Here is a 15,881-nt window from a genome sequence, read left to right as displayed (position 1 = left end):
ACCAGTACAGACTGCAGACCAACTGCAGAAAAGGGCCTGGGGGTTACAGTGAACAATAAGCTAAATATGAACCAAAAATGTTCCTTTGCAATGAAGAAGGCTAATTGCTTACTACATTAGTAGGAGCATTGCCAGCAGATCAAAGGAAGTGTTTATTCCCCTCTAGCTGGCACTGGTGGGACCACATCTGGAGTACTGTGTTTGGGTTTTGGGCCTCCCTGCTGCAGAAGAGATGTAGGCAAAATGGAGAAAGTTCAGTGGAGAACAACAAAAATGGTTAGGGGTCTGGAACACATGACTTCTGAGGAGAGGCTGAGGGAACTGGTCTTATTTAGTTTGGAGAAGAGAAAACTAAGGGGCGATTTAATAGCAGCCTTCGGCTACCTGAAGGGTAGTTCCAAAGAGGATGGAGTTAGAGTTCTTTCAGTGGTGACAGACGGAAGAACAAGGACTAATGGTCTCAAGTTGCAGCAAGGAAAAACTTTCTCACTAGAAAGATAGTAAAGCACTGGAACTGGTCACCCAGAGCAGTTGTGGAACCTCTATTCTTGGAGGTTTTTAAGACCTGGGCTGACAAAGCCTTGGCTGGCATGATCTATTTGGGAATGGCCTTACTTTGGGTAGGGGTTTGGACTAGATGTGACCTCCTGAGGTCCCTTCCAATCCTAATATTCTATGATTGACGAGTTTTAATAAATGGATTGTTTGGTATTTTTCAAGAAATGCTGAGATGACCTAATTTTTTTTGTCCAAACAGCTGCTGCTGTTTCAGTGTCCTTCTAGGAATGTATTCTTTCTCCTAATTGGGCTTTTAATCCAGTGGCACGAGTCAGATGTCATCTCTTATACCTCTCACAGTCAGGATCTCATCACCCTCCCAGATACACAAAGAACTTGCAACCAAAGTCTCAGATGTGATTGATCTACATGTTGAAAGCTGAAGGCAACAGTTGTTTAGGAGCTACTAGACATGTAGCCAATAGTTAAGAAATACCTTGAAAAATGTGTTATTTCATTATGTTTTTCTGTGCAACAAATTAATTGCCTGCAGCCACAGGGCTTTTTAAAACAATACTTTTAATGTGTGTTTTAACTTCTGCTATCTCCTGTTAATAGTAGCAGGATTTAAATGTAAACACCTAGGGAAATGGAGATACTTAAGTTTGCCTTTGACAATGAAATCCAGGCAATAAATCAATAAAAGCAAGTAATGAAGCTTGATCACATAGGAAAAAGAAAACATTTATTATTCATTAATGTGTGACAGCTTAATTATCATCAGTTTAGAAGCAGAAGCTGAGATTCCAGACACCCATGTCCCGATGTATATCCGTCAACAGAGCTTGAAAAAAACAGACCTCTCACATCATTTATCAGCAGGGACCCTAGTTTTCTGTTTAAGAATCCAAAATTCTCTGATTAAGAACCCCAACATTGGTGTTTTTCTGCAATTAAAATGAAAGGTCTCTCTCTATATAGATATCAGATGAACACAACGTTTTATTGATATATTTACAATTTTTAAATAATTTGGAAGCCTACCAGTGCCCCAAACACTAAAGTAAAATAGATTCTATATTTTGATGTTTGATTTTGGATGTTTTTATCATAGAAAACTGAGCTCTCCCTGCCCCCCTCACTCACCAAAGCGTGGGTCCAGCTGCGGCTGTTCCCACAGGTGCTTTGTGGCACAGAGCAGCACTTACATGCTGGTGTCCTGCCCCTCCTCATGCCATTGACCCTCACTCCCAACCCACACCCCCCACCCCCAACCTCTGGCTGGGCAAGCCCCTTCTCTTCCAGGTCTGCCTCCCCTTCACAGGCTGCTTTAGCAGGCTAGGGGGCTCCGGGCCACTTCTACCCAGAGTTCCCCCCCATCTCTCTCTCTCTTTCTCTCTCTTACACACCTCCCCCCTGCACTGACCATCACACACACACGTGCATAGACCCTGTTGCCACGTCCATCTCCCCCCCCCCCGCTCCCGGCCCATCACAACCCTCCTGGGTGGTTCCCAGGACCAAGAGCTACCCCTTCTCCCCCCACAGCGGCAGGCAAGGCCCCAGGCCAGGCAAGGCAGCACGGAGGCTAGCCAGGCTGCATCTCTCCTCCTCTCCCCTCTTTGTGCCCTGTCACCCAGTGCGCCCCCAGCCACTTGCTCCAGCAGAGCTGCCAGCAGCTGCCACAGACACAGACCAGTGGGATGTGGTGCAGTGGTGCTGTGAGCAGTGGGGTAGCAGCCACTAGCACAGCAGAGGGGCGATGCTCGCCCTCAGCACCCTGGCCCCAGGTACCACCCCATCTGGCAGCACCCTCAGCCCCAATCCCTAGTCCTGCCCCAAGGGTGCCTGGCCTAGGGGGCATCATGCATTCCCTCCCTCCCTCCCACACTGAGCTGCTGCCATTGCTGCTTCAGCTGGGCAGCGGCCCCAGCCCCAGCCTGAGCCCAACTGGGATGAGCCACAGTGGGATGAGGCAGCTCACACATGCCCTGGCCTTGGCTCATGGCATAGGACCATGTGATTGCCACCCACACACCCCTGCCCCACTCCTACCCCGCCACCTCTCCCTGCAGGCCCTGGTCCCCCTGGCAGCATGACCCTCACCCACAGAGCCCCCCCAATCCTTCCAGAGGGCGCTTCTAGTGGCCCCCCACCCCCAGGGCCCTAGTTACCCTAAAGTCTGCAGGAAGGAAAGTGAGTTTAAGCTGGCCCTGGCTGACTCAGATTCTCAGGTCCTACCCCTATGCCCATCCCCTGCAGACAGGGCTTAGGGTTTCCCTCCCTCTTACAAGCAGTTTTTGAAGGCTGAAACTCTGCCAGCCTGCAGAGAACTGTTTGCAAAGGGGGAAAATCCACTTTTTTTCCACAAGGAACGGAAAGCCCGGATCCCTGTTTATCAGTGGGAGCTTCCTACTGGCCATGACAGGCTTTTCCCCTGCTCCTCCTTGGGGCTTCTACTTGAAGCAAATCATGCTGACAAGATGTGGGCACTCCTTCAATGCCTTCTCCATACTCAGTGCCCACTCTATGGCCACAAAACACAACTCTAGTTAATGGTTTTGGAAGGGCTTAGGGAAACAAATAGAGAATGTGCACTTCAAGTTCAATTCTCTCCTAAGAGTTGTCTTCTTATGTGAATGTGATAAGATAAAAAGCTTACTCAGTCATTGGACACGGAGAAAGTGGGTGCGTCTACATGTGCACTTTAATGCTCAATAGCCTATTTTACTGCACATTAAAGCATCATATAAAAAATTGTGTAATTATACTAATGTGCAATAAAAAAGGCTATTATGCATTAAGCGTCACTTAAAAACCATGTGCATTCATTACTGTGCATTAAGGCAGTCTAATGCACATTTCTTTAGTACCTCACATTGGAGGTACTAGATTTAATGAGCTTTAGAAAAAGCGCCTTGATGCACATGAACCATTTTTATACCAGTTGGCTTATGTTAAATTAGTATGTGGACACCTGATTAAAATAACCAGGTTTTCAAGTCCCTTCACAATCCTAGAGCTCCCACATATTTCAGTTTAGGTTGTAGGCGTCTGGTTGTTTGGACAAATCAGATCTTCAGGCAGATAGATTTAGGAACTTACCTTGTCACGTAGATGTGAACGTTTTGGATGGAGTGTCTGTTGTGTTCAAAATGCAGAACTATAAATCACTATTTGTGGGTTTTATTTGCAGCTGTGCCACTGTCTATGCAAGTCCAGGCAGGTCATTGAACTGCAGTGCCTCAGTTTACCTACATAAAGCACTGCTATCAATCTGCTGTTATGAGAGCCCATTCATAGTTCTGAATCATATGAAGGTCCTGCCATGAGAGTCAGTATTTTAGAGCAGCTTGATATCAATTAATTAAACTTTACAGGGAGAATAACAGCTTTACAAGGAGACCAACCGTCCTCTTTCCTGTCAGGGACAGGGGGTCGGACACAATGATCCATTGGATCCCTTCCGACTCTACAGTCTATGAATCTATAATGTATTGCATTATGTGCAATAGCCAAACTTAGTGGCAATGACTGCTAATAGTTTATCACTTTTTAAATCTGTTAACATTTCCTCTTTTGCTTCAAAGGAGCCATTTCTGTAATCGAAGCACTGGACTATGAAACATGTAAAGATTTCTACCTTGTGGTGGAAGCAAAAGATGGAGGTACTCCAGCCCTCAGTGCTGTTACTACAGTGAACATAAATGTAACAGATGTTAATGACAATGCTCCAAAATTTAGTCAGGTGCTGTACAGTGCAGTCATCAGTGAGGATGCAGCAGTTGGTGATTCTGTGATTATGGTGAGTATACAGCATATGGTTTCAGAAATATAGTCAAAAGAGGGGCTTATGATATTTTCTTGCATTTCTGTCAGCCGTTGACAAACTATTATAACTCTAAACTATAAACTCTGTGTGTTGGGGGGGGACGGTGTGTACACACATATCTGTATACAACTGTCAACTAAAACAGCTATTTCACCTTTCACCTCTTCACATGCATTATATCCAGTAGTTTCTCTCTGCCTGAACTACTTTTTACCTTTCAAACCACTAAACAACTTTCAAAAAAGCTTACTACACAAAATAATTTCCTTTTTCTTCTAAATATTTCACTCAATTTCAGATAATATTTTGTCTTGAACCAAAGACAGGCTTTAACATCTGATATCTCATGATTCAGCAGAGCTAGAAACAGATGTTATCTCAAATTGGAGAGGCAAAATTCAAGGCCTTTCAGGGAAGTAAATAGTATTTCTATCTAGCAATTCTGGCATGCAAGCTATCACACCTCAGCATTGCAAGACTTTTTTTACAACATAACTTCTGGCTTTATAAGCAAAGGTTTATTTGAACTAGTAGCATTAAATTAATTTTAAGGCTGGGATTTTCAAAGGCTTTTAGGGGGGCAGGCACCCTGCTTCTATAGTAAATTACTCAACTCCTGCAGGTTCCTTTGAAAGCCCCAGGCTACAGCTCCAAAAATATTTAAAGCATTTTCAAAAATATTTTTCTCTAAAATGTGGCATAAATAAATTAAATGATTGTGTTTAGCAGTATGATTACCTACAATATGTATAATATGCATGCAGTTTTGCCGCATCTAAATAGTTTAGCATCCCAGATTCATGATTTAGCATAAGAAAACATATATACCAACCCACACATGTAATTTAAACGTACTAACTTGACAGAATATGAAGTTATTCCTTTGGATGTTTAAACTAGAAATCATTCCTTGTTTACTTAGCTAATTTTATTCTTCTCTCCAAAAAGTTGATAGCAGAAGATGTGGACAGTCCTTCCAATGGCCAGATTCATTTCTCCATAGTGAATGGTGATAGAGATAATGAATTTTCAGTTGATCCAGTTTTGGGACTTGTGAAGGTTAAAAAGAAATTGGACAGAGAGAGGGTAAGCAAACATGCACTGAGCTTCTTTCTTATCTCACTTTAAATTGTAGATGGATATTGACTTCATCTCTGGTTTTGGCTTTCCATATTATTATAGGCTGGTCATTTTCACAGTCTATACTTGTTACCATAAAATAATCTATTACCTATTTTTAATATTACTCAACTTCTTCCTCCTCTTCATCATATTTTTGAGTGAGCCTTTGTTGAAGCACTCATATCCGCTACTGTCGTAGGAAATGAGATCAAGTCTGGCAAAACCTGGAGGTGTGATAAACCTGTGTAGATTTCACATGTGGCAACAAAGGCAGCTGTAGCCTGTTAATGAGCTGCCACCCCTTCTCCCATGTACAAACTGTTTTGCATGCAACTTTGATTATAATATGCTCTTAAACATGGTACCAAGCATGGAGCCAAGACCGCTACCATAAGGTGATACCGTGTGAAAAATTTCATTAGGAAGATTGTTGTGAACCTGTTCAACAGTACAGGTGCTATATTAGATTGATGTCACTGTTCTGTTTATCCTGATACATCCATTCACCCAGGACAACTTATTATCACCTTGCTTTTGTTACCAGTTAACAGCTTTTGAAAAAACTATATTTACCATTTTTTACCCTGAGAATATTGGAGAAAGTTACATGACTTCAGGAATTTTGCAGTATGCAAAGATATCCCTACCCAGTGTCTCCAAACAATGCCAGTGGCACTAGAGTGCTAAATCAGGATTATAAAAAAATGAATATAGGCTCAAATGGAAAAGATGTCTATTGGCAGCAAAGCTACTTAATTCAAAGGCAAATATCCCTTCGTATTAAGGTGAAAGCAGGATTAAATTGTCAGTATTTAGTATCCTCATAGCAGAATGATTCACTGCAGGTTGCTAAAGGTACTGATGCGATGGAGATAATGTCTGTGCATGCATTCTTTGCTGTAATCTATAGACCAAAGTATATATGCTACAGATCAGGGATGGCCAACCTGTGACAAGGGTGCCACAAGTGGCACAGGCAGCCTTTATGTGTGGTGCACAGCAGACTGGGGAAGGAACAGGCAGTACAATGGTAGATGGGGCAAGGAGCAGAAAGCAAAGCATGGGGGGGAAAAGGATAAGAGTGGCACTTGGGGAGGGTGTGGGCTAGATTGTGGTACTCCTGCCAAAAAAGCTTAGCCTCCTGCTGTAGTTTTCTTAACTAAACAGCCTTAAATTGCTTAAATTTTGTGTTTGTGTTTAGAATAGCTGTGCAGTAAATACAGAGGTACACATTCACTCCCAGATCCCCATGTTTAGGTGCTAGACGTGTGTTCCTAAGCTTCTAGTGGTTATGGGAGACTGCAAAACCTTCTTCTCTTGCCTCTCTGGCAGATTTGCTGGATTGAGGCTCTCTGTGTCTTCCTCTTCATAGCTAGCTGCCATAGGCTTCAAAGGCATTGTTGAACCACCTCGTCTCCTTTTTGCGTAATGGGGATTCTCTTCCTGAATTCTAGTCTTATGGGTATGGTGAGTTTGGGATTTACCTCTTCAAAGATATGTGATACCAGAAGCAGACAGACTCACAGGTATTGCAAAGGATCCAGCTCAGTTGCTCTGTACAGATCTAAACAAAGCAAAGACACTCTCTCAATGCGTTTCCCTGTCTCACTTTCTTAAGCCCTATTGAGCATCCTTTGGGCTTAGAACAGGGAAATCTAGGATTTAGTCTCTGTACATGGCTTTTTCTACAAATCATCATGTCTCTCTCCTCTGTATGATGAGTTGGCTTATCATCACCAGCTTCCACAGCTACAAATATAGCTTCTCTGCCATGAAAGCCTGCCTCTTGTTTCTCTCTCTTGCCCTATCTTCCTTAGGCCAGGTACAGACATTACATTGTTACTGGTATAAGTGATTGAAAACTGGTCTAGACATAACAGAACATAAATTTGGCACACAAAACCAGTCTATACCGATAACGGAACAGAAGTTTTGCACATGTAGACTGGTTTAAATTGGCTGATCCCAGTCTGAGATTTGTCCCCCACCTTCCACGGAAGGACAAACATTGTGTTCTTCTCTTTGCTACCAATCTAAACTACACTGCTTATAGAAAAAACAAGTAACTTAGATCAATTCCACCTCAGGCTTTTTGAATGTGTGTACCTAGCCTTAGTTTCTCTGAGCTCCTCTGAGTTCCGTGTCCCAATAATCTCTTAGGGTTTGTCTGCTATGTTTCCCTGGCTCTACCAAAACTGCCACTGAAAGGCATGGGTCTACCCTCCCACTCCCACTTGCACCCACCAAACCCATAAATGCAGTAGGGGATACCTGTACAGTGTCTTCCCCACTATATATCCAGGTGTGGTGCATGTGAGCAGGTGCAGGTATGTGGGGCCACATTCTTTGACAGTAGCCCTAAGAGTGCAGGGGACACGCACCCTTCGGTGCTGTGATTTTTATAACCCAGCACTGGTACTTCTTTGTTTTTCTGTCTGAGGAATTTTCACTCTCCAAATCCCAGCGCCATTGCACAATGATTGGGAGAAAACTGCTCTTTTCTAGGATACAGTTACTCCTCTCTTTCCCTGGATAAGAATTATTTGCAGACTGAAATGTTGGCACCGCTCCCAGATCTCCACAGCACAAGGAGCATGAGGCAGTGCACAGTAACAGGGATTCATAAGACTTAAAGTTCAGCCAGTTCATACCATCAAACCATCATCCACAGTCTGTATCTAGATGCAGCAAATACTTATACACATACTTTATAAGAGCATCACAGGTCCTAGCAAGTGAATGGAGTTGCACCTGCTAACACCAGGACAGAATTTGATTCATTGCCTCTGATGTTCTTCAGTGAGTGTGGCAAGGCCAGTTCTGAATGCATAAGATATCAGACAAACAGTAGGATACCGGTGAGGGTCCTAACCAGTCTGATATAAATAAAACATACAGACTAAACTTTCAGACACAGAAAATGTGTTCATTTTGAAGGGGTGAATACATAGATTAAGATCCAAATTCCAGGGTGAGAGAGAGAGAGGGCAAAGAAAAGCAAAACCAGAAAACAAAAATGCTATATGCAGCAGGGCAAAGGAAAAAAAAGACAACAACTCAGAACCAGCCAGAGCCTGTCTGAAGAGAGAGGCAGAAAAGAAAGTCCTTCTCTAGGTGCTGTATTGCTGTTTTAAATCAAATCTGTTGCAGGCACCCTGTGACCTGTGCTTAGTGAGAGGATGGTGGTTGAGGGCCTACTGCCATTGTGGCCCTTGCTTAGATGTATAATTTGCAACCGTATTACCTAGCTGCCACTAAAAGAATAGATTTTTTGAGTATCCTTGATAGAAATAGCCACAAACCATCTATCATCAGGGCACTGATACTACTCAGTTGCAAGCTACCTATTTAAACTATGGGCTACAAACAGACTAGAGCTCACAGCCATCCACAGTGCTTACTGGTATGTTTTAAGTTGCTGATCTGTGAACTTTAGTTTGGTATTCACAAATGCCATGTTAGAAATATTGTGTTAAATCAATAATCATATACAATCATTTATAAAAATTCCTGGAAACCATTTTTAAAACCTCAGTTCCAGCTACAAACTTTCAGCTGACACACTAAGGAAATGAGAAAGCATTTTTTCTTCATGCATGTTGGTTAAAATTGTAATAGCTGGTTTGGAATATCATATGCAAGGCAGCATACAGTTTGTTTGTTTTTAAGTGTGCCATTATCTATAAAACACATCATCTAATAGTTATTGTAATATGTTGAAGCCATTAGGATTATTGATAGCCTTATAAAACAGAGTTTGGGACATAGTTTAGCAATAAATGGGGAAATGTTATACAAAAGGCATGGAGAGTAACGAGGCTGAACATCTTTTCCATGGAACACGGTATATGGCACATAGGATGTTGAATGGTAGCAGAGCTAAAATGTAGGAAACCTTTCACACTGATTTAATGTTTTCACAGGTGTCTGGTTATTCATTAGTTATTCAAGCAAGAGACAGCGGAGTCCCTCCATTGTCATCTTCTGTAACGGTCAACATAGACATTTCTGATGTAAATGATAATGGCCCCCTATTTACACCAGCTAACTATACAGCTGTAATTCAAGTAAGTTTATCCCACTTATAAGAAAAAAGTCTTTGTTCATCTTTACAATATGAAAGCATTTTGTTACAGTTAAGTTGTTTCTTAATGATTTCTCAGCCTGGGGTATATCAAATTATCTTCTTTAAAGAAAAGGATGAGCGTGTGTTTTATTAACTCTTTGATACTTTTTGTGTTTACTAAGTCTCTTCAACCTTAGGTTCTGCCACAGATTTTATTCTCCCAGGTGCTCTAGAAAACTCTCTCTGGTTTCAGAAATATTTTAACAATATTTCAACAATATTTCAACAATAGCAAATCCAATTGCCATCTCATGCTCTGTCTCTCTCCTGCAAGGAAACTCCCTGACCATCCCCTAGGGCTAGGGACAGACATTCAAAATGCCTGAGCCTGAATTGATTCAGTCTTTGCACATTAGTCTAACCTGGCTAAGCTAAATCAGTTTTGTAACCAGACAGACATCTCAAAAATGAAGGCACATGCCAGCAGTGGCTCAGGATAGAAGATGAGGGGGGCACTAGAGCAGCCCCCCCTTCCCTTGCACAGAGCTGAGCTGAGGGGGGCATGGGCATGGCCAGGCCCCTACAGGATGCTAATTAGGGAGGGTCACCCCCCCTCTTCTTGAACAGCCCAGCAGGAAATGTTTATTACCTCATTAAAAAAACAGAAGGGCGTTACCAGCTATCTGTTGATTCTGCCTTTGTCCCGGTAGCCAGCATGTGATCTGCTAGCTAATACTGTGTGAGGGATGGGGGAATGACTGCTTAGCAGAGAGTTGGGGGTGGGGGGAAGAGCAGAAGCCAGGCAGATGCCTGAAGAGACTGCCCATGCTGCAGCCAGGGAGCAGAGGGGAGGGGCCAGACCTGCTGTGGAGCAGAGAGCCCTGCCCAGCCAGACAGCATGCCAGGATGCTGGGGGAGTCTGGTTTAATTTAAACCAGCAAGGGGTCTTGCATAAACCAGTTTGAACCAAATCAGTTAAGTCTGATACTGCATTCAACCAGGGTTATCTCAAACTGGTTTTAGCCATTCTCAAACTGGTTTGTGTGCACTGAACATCTGTGCTGTTACAGGTTTAAACCAGTTTCTGATCACTTAAACCAGTTTATTTGTAATGTCGGTCCCTAACCTAGGTGGACAAAGAAAACCCATATTTTTAAACAAGGGGTTCAAGCTTTCTTTGATTAGAAAGTCATGAGATGTTGAGGAACAGGAGACAGAAAAATGAGCAGTCCACAGATTGCCCTATCCCATGATATCCCAGAGTTTCTACAGCTCTGACTAATAAATACTGTATCTATCTTATTTTCTATTGCCATCTGTTATAAAGAACCTTTCACATCAAAGCCACAGCAATAGTAATGTCCCTGCTGGACTTGATGGCGTGTTTGGAACATAGGTGACTGTTAGGGGTGAAAACGGGGGGGCACAGATCCTAAACTACAGTCTGTTTCAGTTTGTCCTGCAAGAAACCCTGAACTTCACATTGTGACATTTCACAGTGGCATGTAGTCATATAAACAGTCACAAAGGAGCATAACAGCATGATTATCTTAATATCGAAAATGGTCAAAGAGACATGCAGAACATAGGGCCAGCCTTGTCAACACACGATAGTCCTACAAATGTAGTTGTGGGTGCCCAGCCCCAAACTGCATAATGAGCAGAGAAGGGTTTAAAGTTCTCTGCCCTTTATGTAGCCTGTGCGTTGTTATTAACTAGATACAGAGGGTAACAACCCCCTGGAGACATGTCTCACTAGAGGCCCGGCAGATTCTGCTCTTGGTTAGCTCTCCTTTTCCTTTTAATTCGATTGGGTGGCCGGTGTGTGACTAGCACAGTATAGAATCATGTAACTACGGCAGGATACTTCAGCCCAGGGGAAGGAAAAGAACAGCTCCTTCTGTGCTTTCGAAAGTAAACATTAGTTGAACAAAGTGGTGAGATCTGTCATTTTACTCCTTTCTTTATGCCTTGTGTATATGTGAAAAGGAAAATAAACCAGTGGGCACAAGCATTTTGCAGCTGGTAGTGACGGACAAAGACTCTTTTCACAATGGCCCTCCCTTTACCTTCACCATTCTGACTGGCAACGAAGAGGAGGAATTTACGCTGGACCCACATGGAGTTTTAAGATCTGCAGTTATCTTCAAGCATATGGTAGCGACTGAATATGTGCTCTGTGTGCAGGTATGGCTCTATGTGTGTGCAAAGCAAAGATTTTTTTTTTGGGGTGGTGAGCATGATCCCTGCCTTCATGTCAGGTTATATTTGCTGCTATTTTTATGTTACTTGTTTCTTGGGGTTGATTTTAATTGATTTAAATATAATGTGTTGCAATATGCAATGTTCAATATAGTACAATTTCTTTGCTGCTATCAAATCCTATTTCATATAAATATAAATAGGTAGCCAGCCACCTTGCTCATTTTATTTGTCTGAAATGGATTTTGTGAGCAGCAAGCCTTGTGATTTAAGATTTTCATTTAGTTTCTTATAAAGTTAAGGGAGAAAGTAGAGGAAAATTGCCTTATATACATATAAACACACAACAAAAAGAGCAATGGGAAAATATTGTTATAGAAAAAAATCACATCTTGTCTTTAGGCATAAATTTAATCATGCTTTCAGGAATACAGCAAGCATTCGTGAAATCATATTTTCAAGGTCAGCTTAGTGCATAAGGAATGTGAAAACCGGGTTTACAATAAAAGCCTTGGTAGCTAGCTTCAAAGTTGCTGTTGAAAAACTTTATAATTAGGGTAATTTTTTTGTAACCTGTGACTTAAAAAGGCATTATCTGTTTTTCTTATCATACAGAGGTGGGGAAACATTGTGATGCAACAGATTCACTGGAATAAATGAACAGGTGTAAATGAACAGGCCACAGAAGTCGTCCAGAGTACTAGTCCCATAATTCCTCAAGCACAGGCCTCTGCCCTTTGTTTTATTCTAGTTAATTTCTTTAAATATCGCCTGTGACCTACTTTTCAAGGAGATACAATGCCATGGAACGTTTGAGGCAGCATAATTGTACGCTGGTTCTGAGCTAAAGGACCTCAAATTAATGTTAGACACTAGTTAAAATTTCAAATCAAGATACTTTTAGTGATCTGTCATCCATCATCAGCACTGCAACCAACTTCAAGTCTCATTGTAAAAGTCAAGGGCTCCAGGCCAGGAGCACCAGTCAGCTGGTTTGTACTCCCATTCTCAAGAGGGTGCCAGAGTCTAGGGCTCCATGTGGTCCGGAGGCTGGGAGCACAGGTCAGCTGATCAACCTGGCCACACATTCTATTATGACACAATGGGAACAAGATACAAAGTTATTACTTATATTCCCTGTAACTATGTAGTTTATTCCCAGTTTTATTGCACCATTAATGGAATGAACACATGGCTGGGATTAATTATCTAATCTTTAGATGTGATTAGTAGGGATCCTGGTTTTCTCTGATTTAAAAACATACCCAATTTTTGGGTTTTAAAAAGTAACCCAAAATCCACATTGTTCCATGATTATACACACACACATACACATACATAGATATATATAGTGGTGTTTCATTTTGATCACAGAAAAATGTAGATTTTAGGTTACTGTTTTTTAACCCAACAATTGGGGTGTTTTTAAATCAGAGAAAACCAGGATCCCTGCTAATCACATTTTAAGTGTAATGTCTGTCAGGGGTCTAGATAACTTGTTCAAGTGCTCAGCTAGCCTTACAGCTAGGTTGTTTTTTTTTTTCCTAATGTTTCACCTTAATCTCCATATTCCTTTCTTTAGGGATTTTTGCACTGAACAAGTATTTCAGACTGCCACTTTTGCAAGTGCCCAACTGGCAGGTCATGACACACTCAAATTCTGAGAAATTCTGCAAATTCAGAAATTCTCGCTGCTTTACCACGAGGATCACTCATTTTTTTAAAATTAAAATTTAATCTTAAATTTGAGAGATGGGAAGTCACAAAATAATTGCTTGACTTTTCTGGTAAATTCTCCCAGTCACTGCTGTTCAAGGTGGTGACAAATGATGTTCAGGGGCGTTCAGCTCTGCTGTTGAAGTCATGTGTATAATTACCCTTCTTCTACATGTTTGCCTCTTTAATTTTAATAACTGCATTCAAATCTCTACATTCAGTATTATCTTTAGTCTTTTGGCCTCCTTTAGATTGAGTGTACGTGTGGAGTAGTAAATCTGAATAGTGAGCTGAATGTAACATTTTTATTATCGCAGGAAAAGGACATTGATCCAAGTTAGCACTCCCTTCTGTCAGCATGGCCTTGGATTTTTGTCATACCTACTCCCTTGTTCTCTATAAAAAGTGCAAATGATGCTATCATATGGTCTCCAGGCCCTGGAGTCATCTGTCCAAGCTCTGTTCTGCTCTCATATTTTATTGTTAGTAATAGAATGTGCATCTTCATTTTTGAGGGTGATAAATTTTCACTGTTTCAACCACGTTTCTTGACTGCTTCAGGTAAAGGCATATAGAAGACAACATAAAAAATCCTAACTTCCTCAAAAAGTAAATAGGGTCGGAAACTTCCAGCACACTTCCAAGTTGCCGCAGAAAGTAGTGTTGATGATTCACTAAATGCCACTTGTTTCTTTGAGATAGGACTGACTTGTTTTCCATCATGATAATCATTTAAATCAAAGACATTAAGGCCTCCATTGTGCTGTCAGTGGTGATCCTGGTCACATTTCCACTTGGGCTATGTATCGATCTATATGTTCCACCCTGCAATCTTGCTCAGGTATAGTGTACGGACATAGGACAGGTATACTATGTTTCCTCCAAGGGGCAGTGTAAGTCACTTCACTCTGAGACAGTTAACCTCAGAAAGTTATACTGGTATGCCAGTCATGTGATGGCTCCCCCAGGCCATTTCATCTCAGGATAACTGTTGGCCATCTTCTGTAATAATGCCAACCATCAGCAGCCAGCTCAGGAGAGCTGATAATATGTCTTTTCTACTGAGTAAATTTACTATGGAATGAAATCTGGGTGACTTATTTTGTGTTAATTGCTCATCTTGTATATCTACACCCATAGTTTTCTTCATTTTCTCAGGAGTTTCTTGGTGCTACTTCAGAGACGGCTGATTGCAGTGTTGTGGTGCATTGCGAAGTGCTCCTCTTTGTGTATTTTGCAAATATATGTCTAAAGTGCTTTGAAAGTGCTTCATGATGTTGGGTGCTATATAAATATGTATAGCTTGGAGAGGTATTTTTGACTAAATTATGTGTGCGCTTTTTTTTTCCAAATTAAATTAGGCAAAAGATTCTGGGAAGCCTCAACAGGTGTCCCACACCTACATTCAGGTTCGGGTCATTGAAGAAAGCATTCATAAACCAACAGCTATTTCCCTAGAGATATTTATTGTCACTATGGAAGATGACTTTCCAGGGGGTGTCATTGGGAAGATTCATGCCACAGATCAAGATGTGTACGATGTCCTCACTTATACCCTAAATTCCGAGCAGAAAAGTCTGTTCAAGGTTAACAGCCATGATGGAAAGATCATTGCCCTCGGAGGACTGGATAATGGCAAGTATATCCTGAACGTTTCTGTCAGCGATGGCCGGTTCCAAGTGCCCATTGATGTTGTAGTCCATGTTGAGCAGCTGATACAGGAAATGCTGCAGAACACAGTTACCATCCGATTTGAGAATGTTTCTCCTGAGGATTTTGTGGGGCTTCATATGCATGGTTTCCGACGCACCCTGCGAAACGCTGTGCTTTCCCAGAAACAAGACAGCCTGCATATTATCAGTATTCAGCCCGTGGCAGGCACCAATCAGCTTGACATGCTGTTTGCAGTTCAGATGCACAACGGTGGATTTTATAAGCCTGCCTATTTGATTCAGAAGCTCACCAATGCAAGGAGACATTTGGAAAATGTGATTCGCATCTCTGCTATCCTAGAGAAGAATTGTTCAGGACTGGATTGTCAGGAACAGCATTGTGAGCAAAGCCTATCTATTGATTCTCATTCCCTGATGACCTATAGCACTGCACGGATTAGTTTTGTGTGTCCTCGTTTCTACAGAAATGTGCGCTGCACTTGCAACGGTGAGTTGCTACTTCCTTTTCCACTTCTGTCTTCACACATCACAAGTTAGGATGCTTTTTATTTCCCTGATGCAGATTAGAAGGGGCAGTTCAATTTGGTTATTTAAAAAGCATTTGGCAAATGTATTGTGGGAATTGATTTCTGAGCCTCGGTAGGAATTGTTTGTGTTTACTGATGTAACTGGAAGCTGGTGAACTTTGACATTTCGTGACTCAGGCTACTTCCCTGGAAGCACTGTAATTGAAACCGTCAAGGACCATTTTTGTGGTGAGGATGTACAGTTT

General features: G+C 41.9%; 1 protein-coding gene across 4 annotated transcripts in view; it reads left to right on the top strand.

The window, feature by feature from the left end:
- Positions 1 to 15,881, top strand: part of FAT3 (FAT atypical cadherin 3) — a 555,551-nt gene that overhangs the window by 483,617 nt on the left and 56,053 nt on the right. For all 4 annotated transcript variants that reach the window (XM_019530348.1, XM_019530346.1, XM_019530345.1 and 1 more), the window contains exons 15-19: positions 4,089 to 4,303; positions 5,279 to 5,416; positions 9,376 to 9,519; positions 11,508 to 11,705; positions 14,798 to 15,596. In XM_019530348.1, coding sequence (XP_019385893.1) covers positions 4,089 to 4,303; positions 5,279 to 5,416; positions 9,376 to 9,519; positions 11,508 to 11,705; positions 14,798 to 15,596 — 1,494 coding nt within the window. The remainder of the gene's footprint in view (positions 1 to 4,088; positions 4,304 to 5,278; positions 5,417 to 9,375; positions 9,520 to 11,507; positions 11,706 to 14,797; positions 15,597 to 15,881) is intronic.

This window comes from Crocodylus porosus, unplaced genomic scaffold, assembly GCF_001723895.1.
Source record: "Crocodylus porosus isolate Cpor-Errol unplaced genomic scaffold, CroPor_comp1, whole genome shotgun sequence".
Lineage (NCBI taxonomy): Eukaryota > Metazoa > Chordata > Crocodylia > Crocodylidae > Crocodylus > Crocodylus porosus.
The sequence above is the reverse complement of the archived record's forward strand: the minus strand, read 5'-3'. Positions and strand labels throughout refer to the sequence as shown.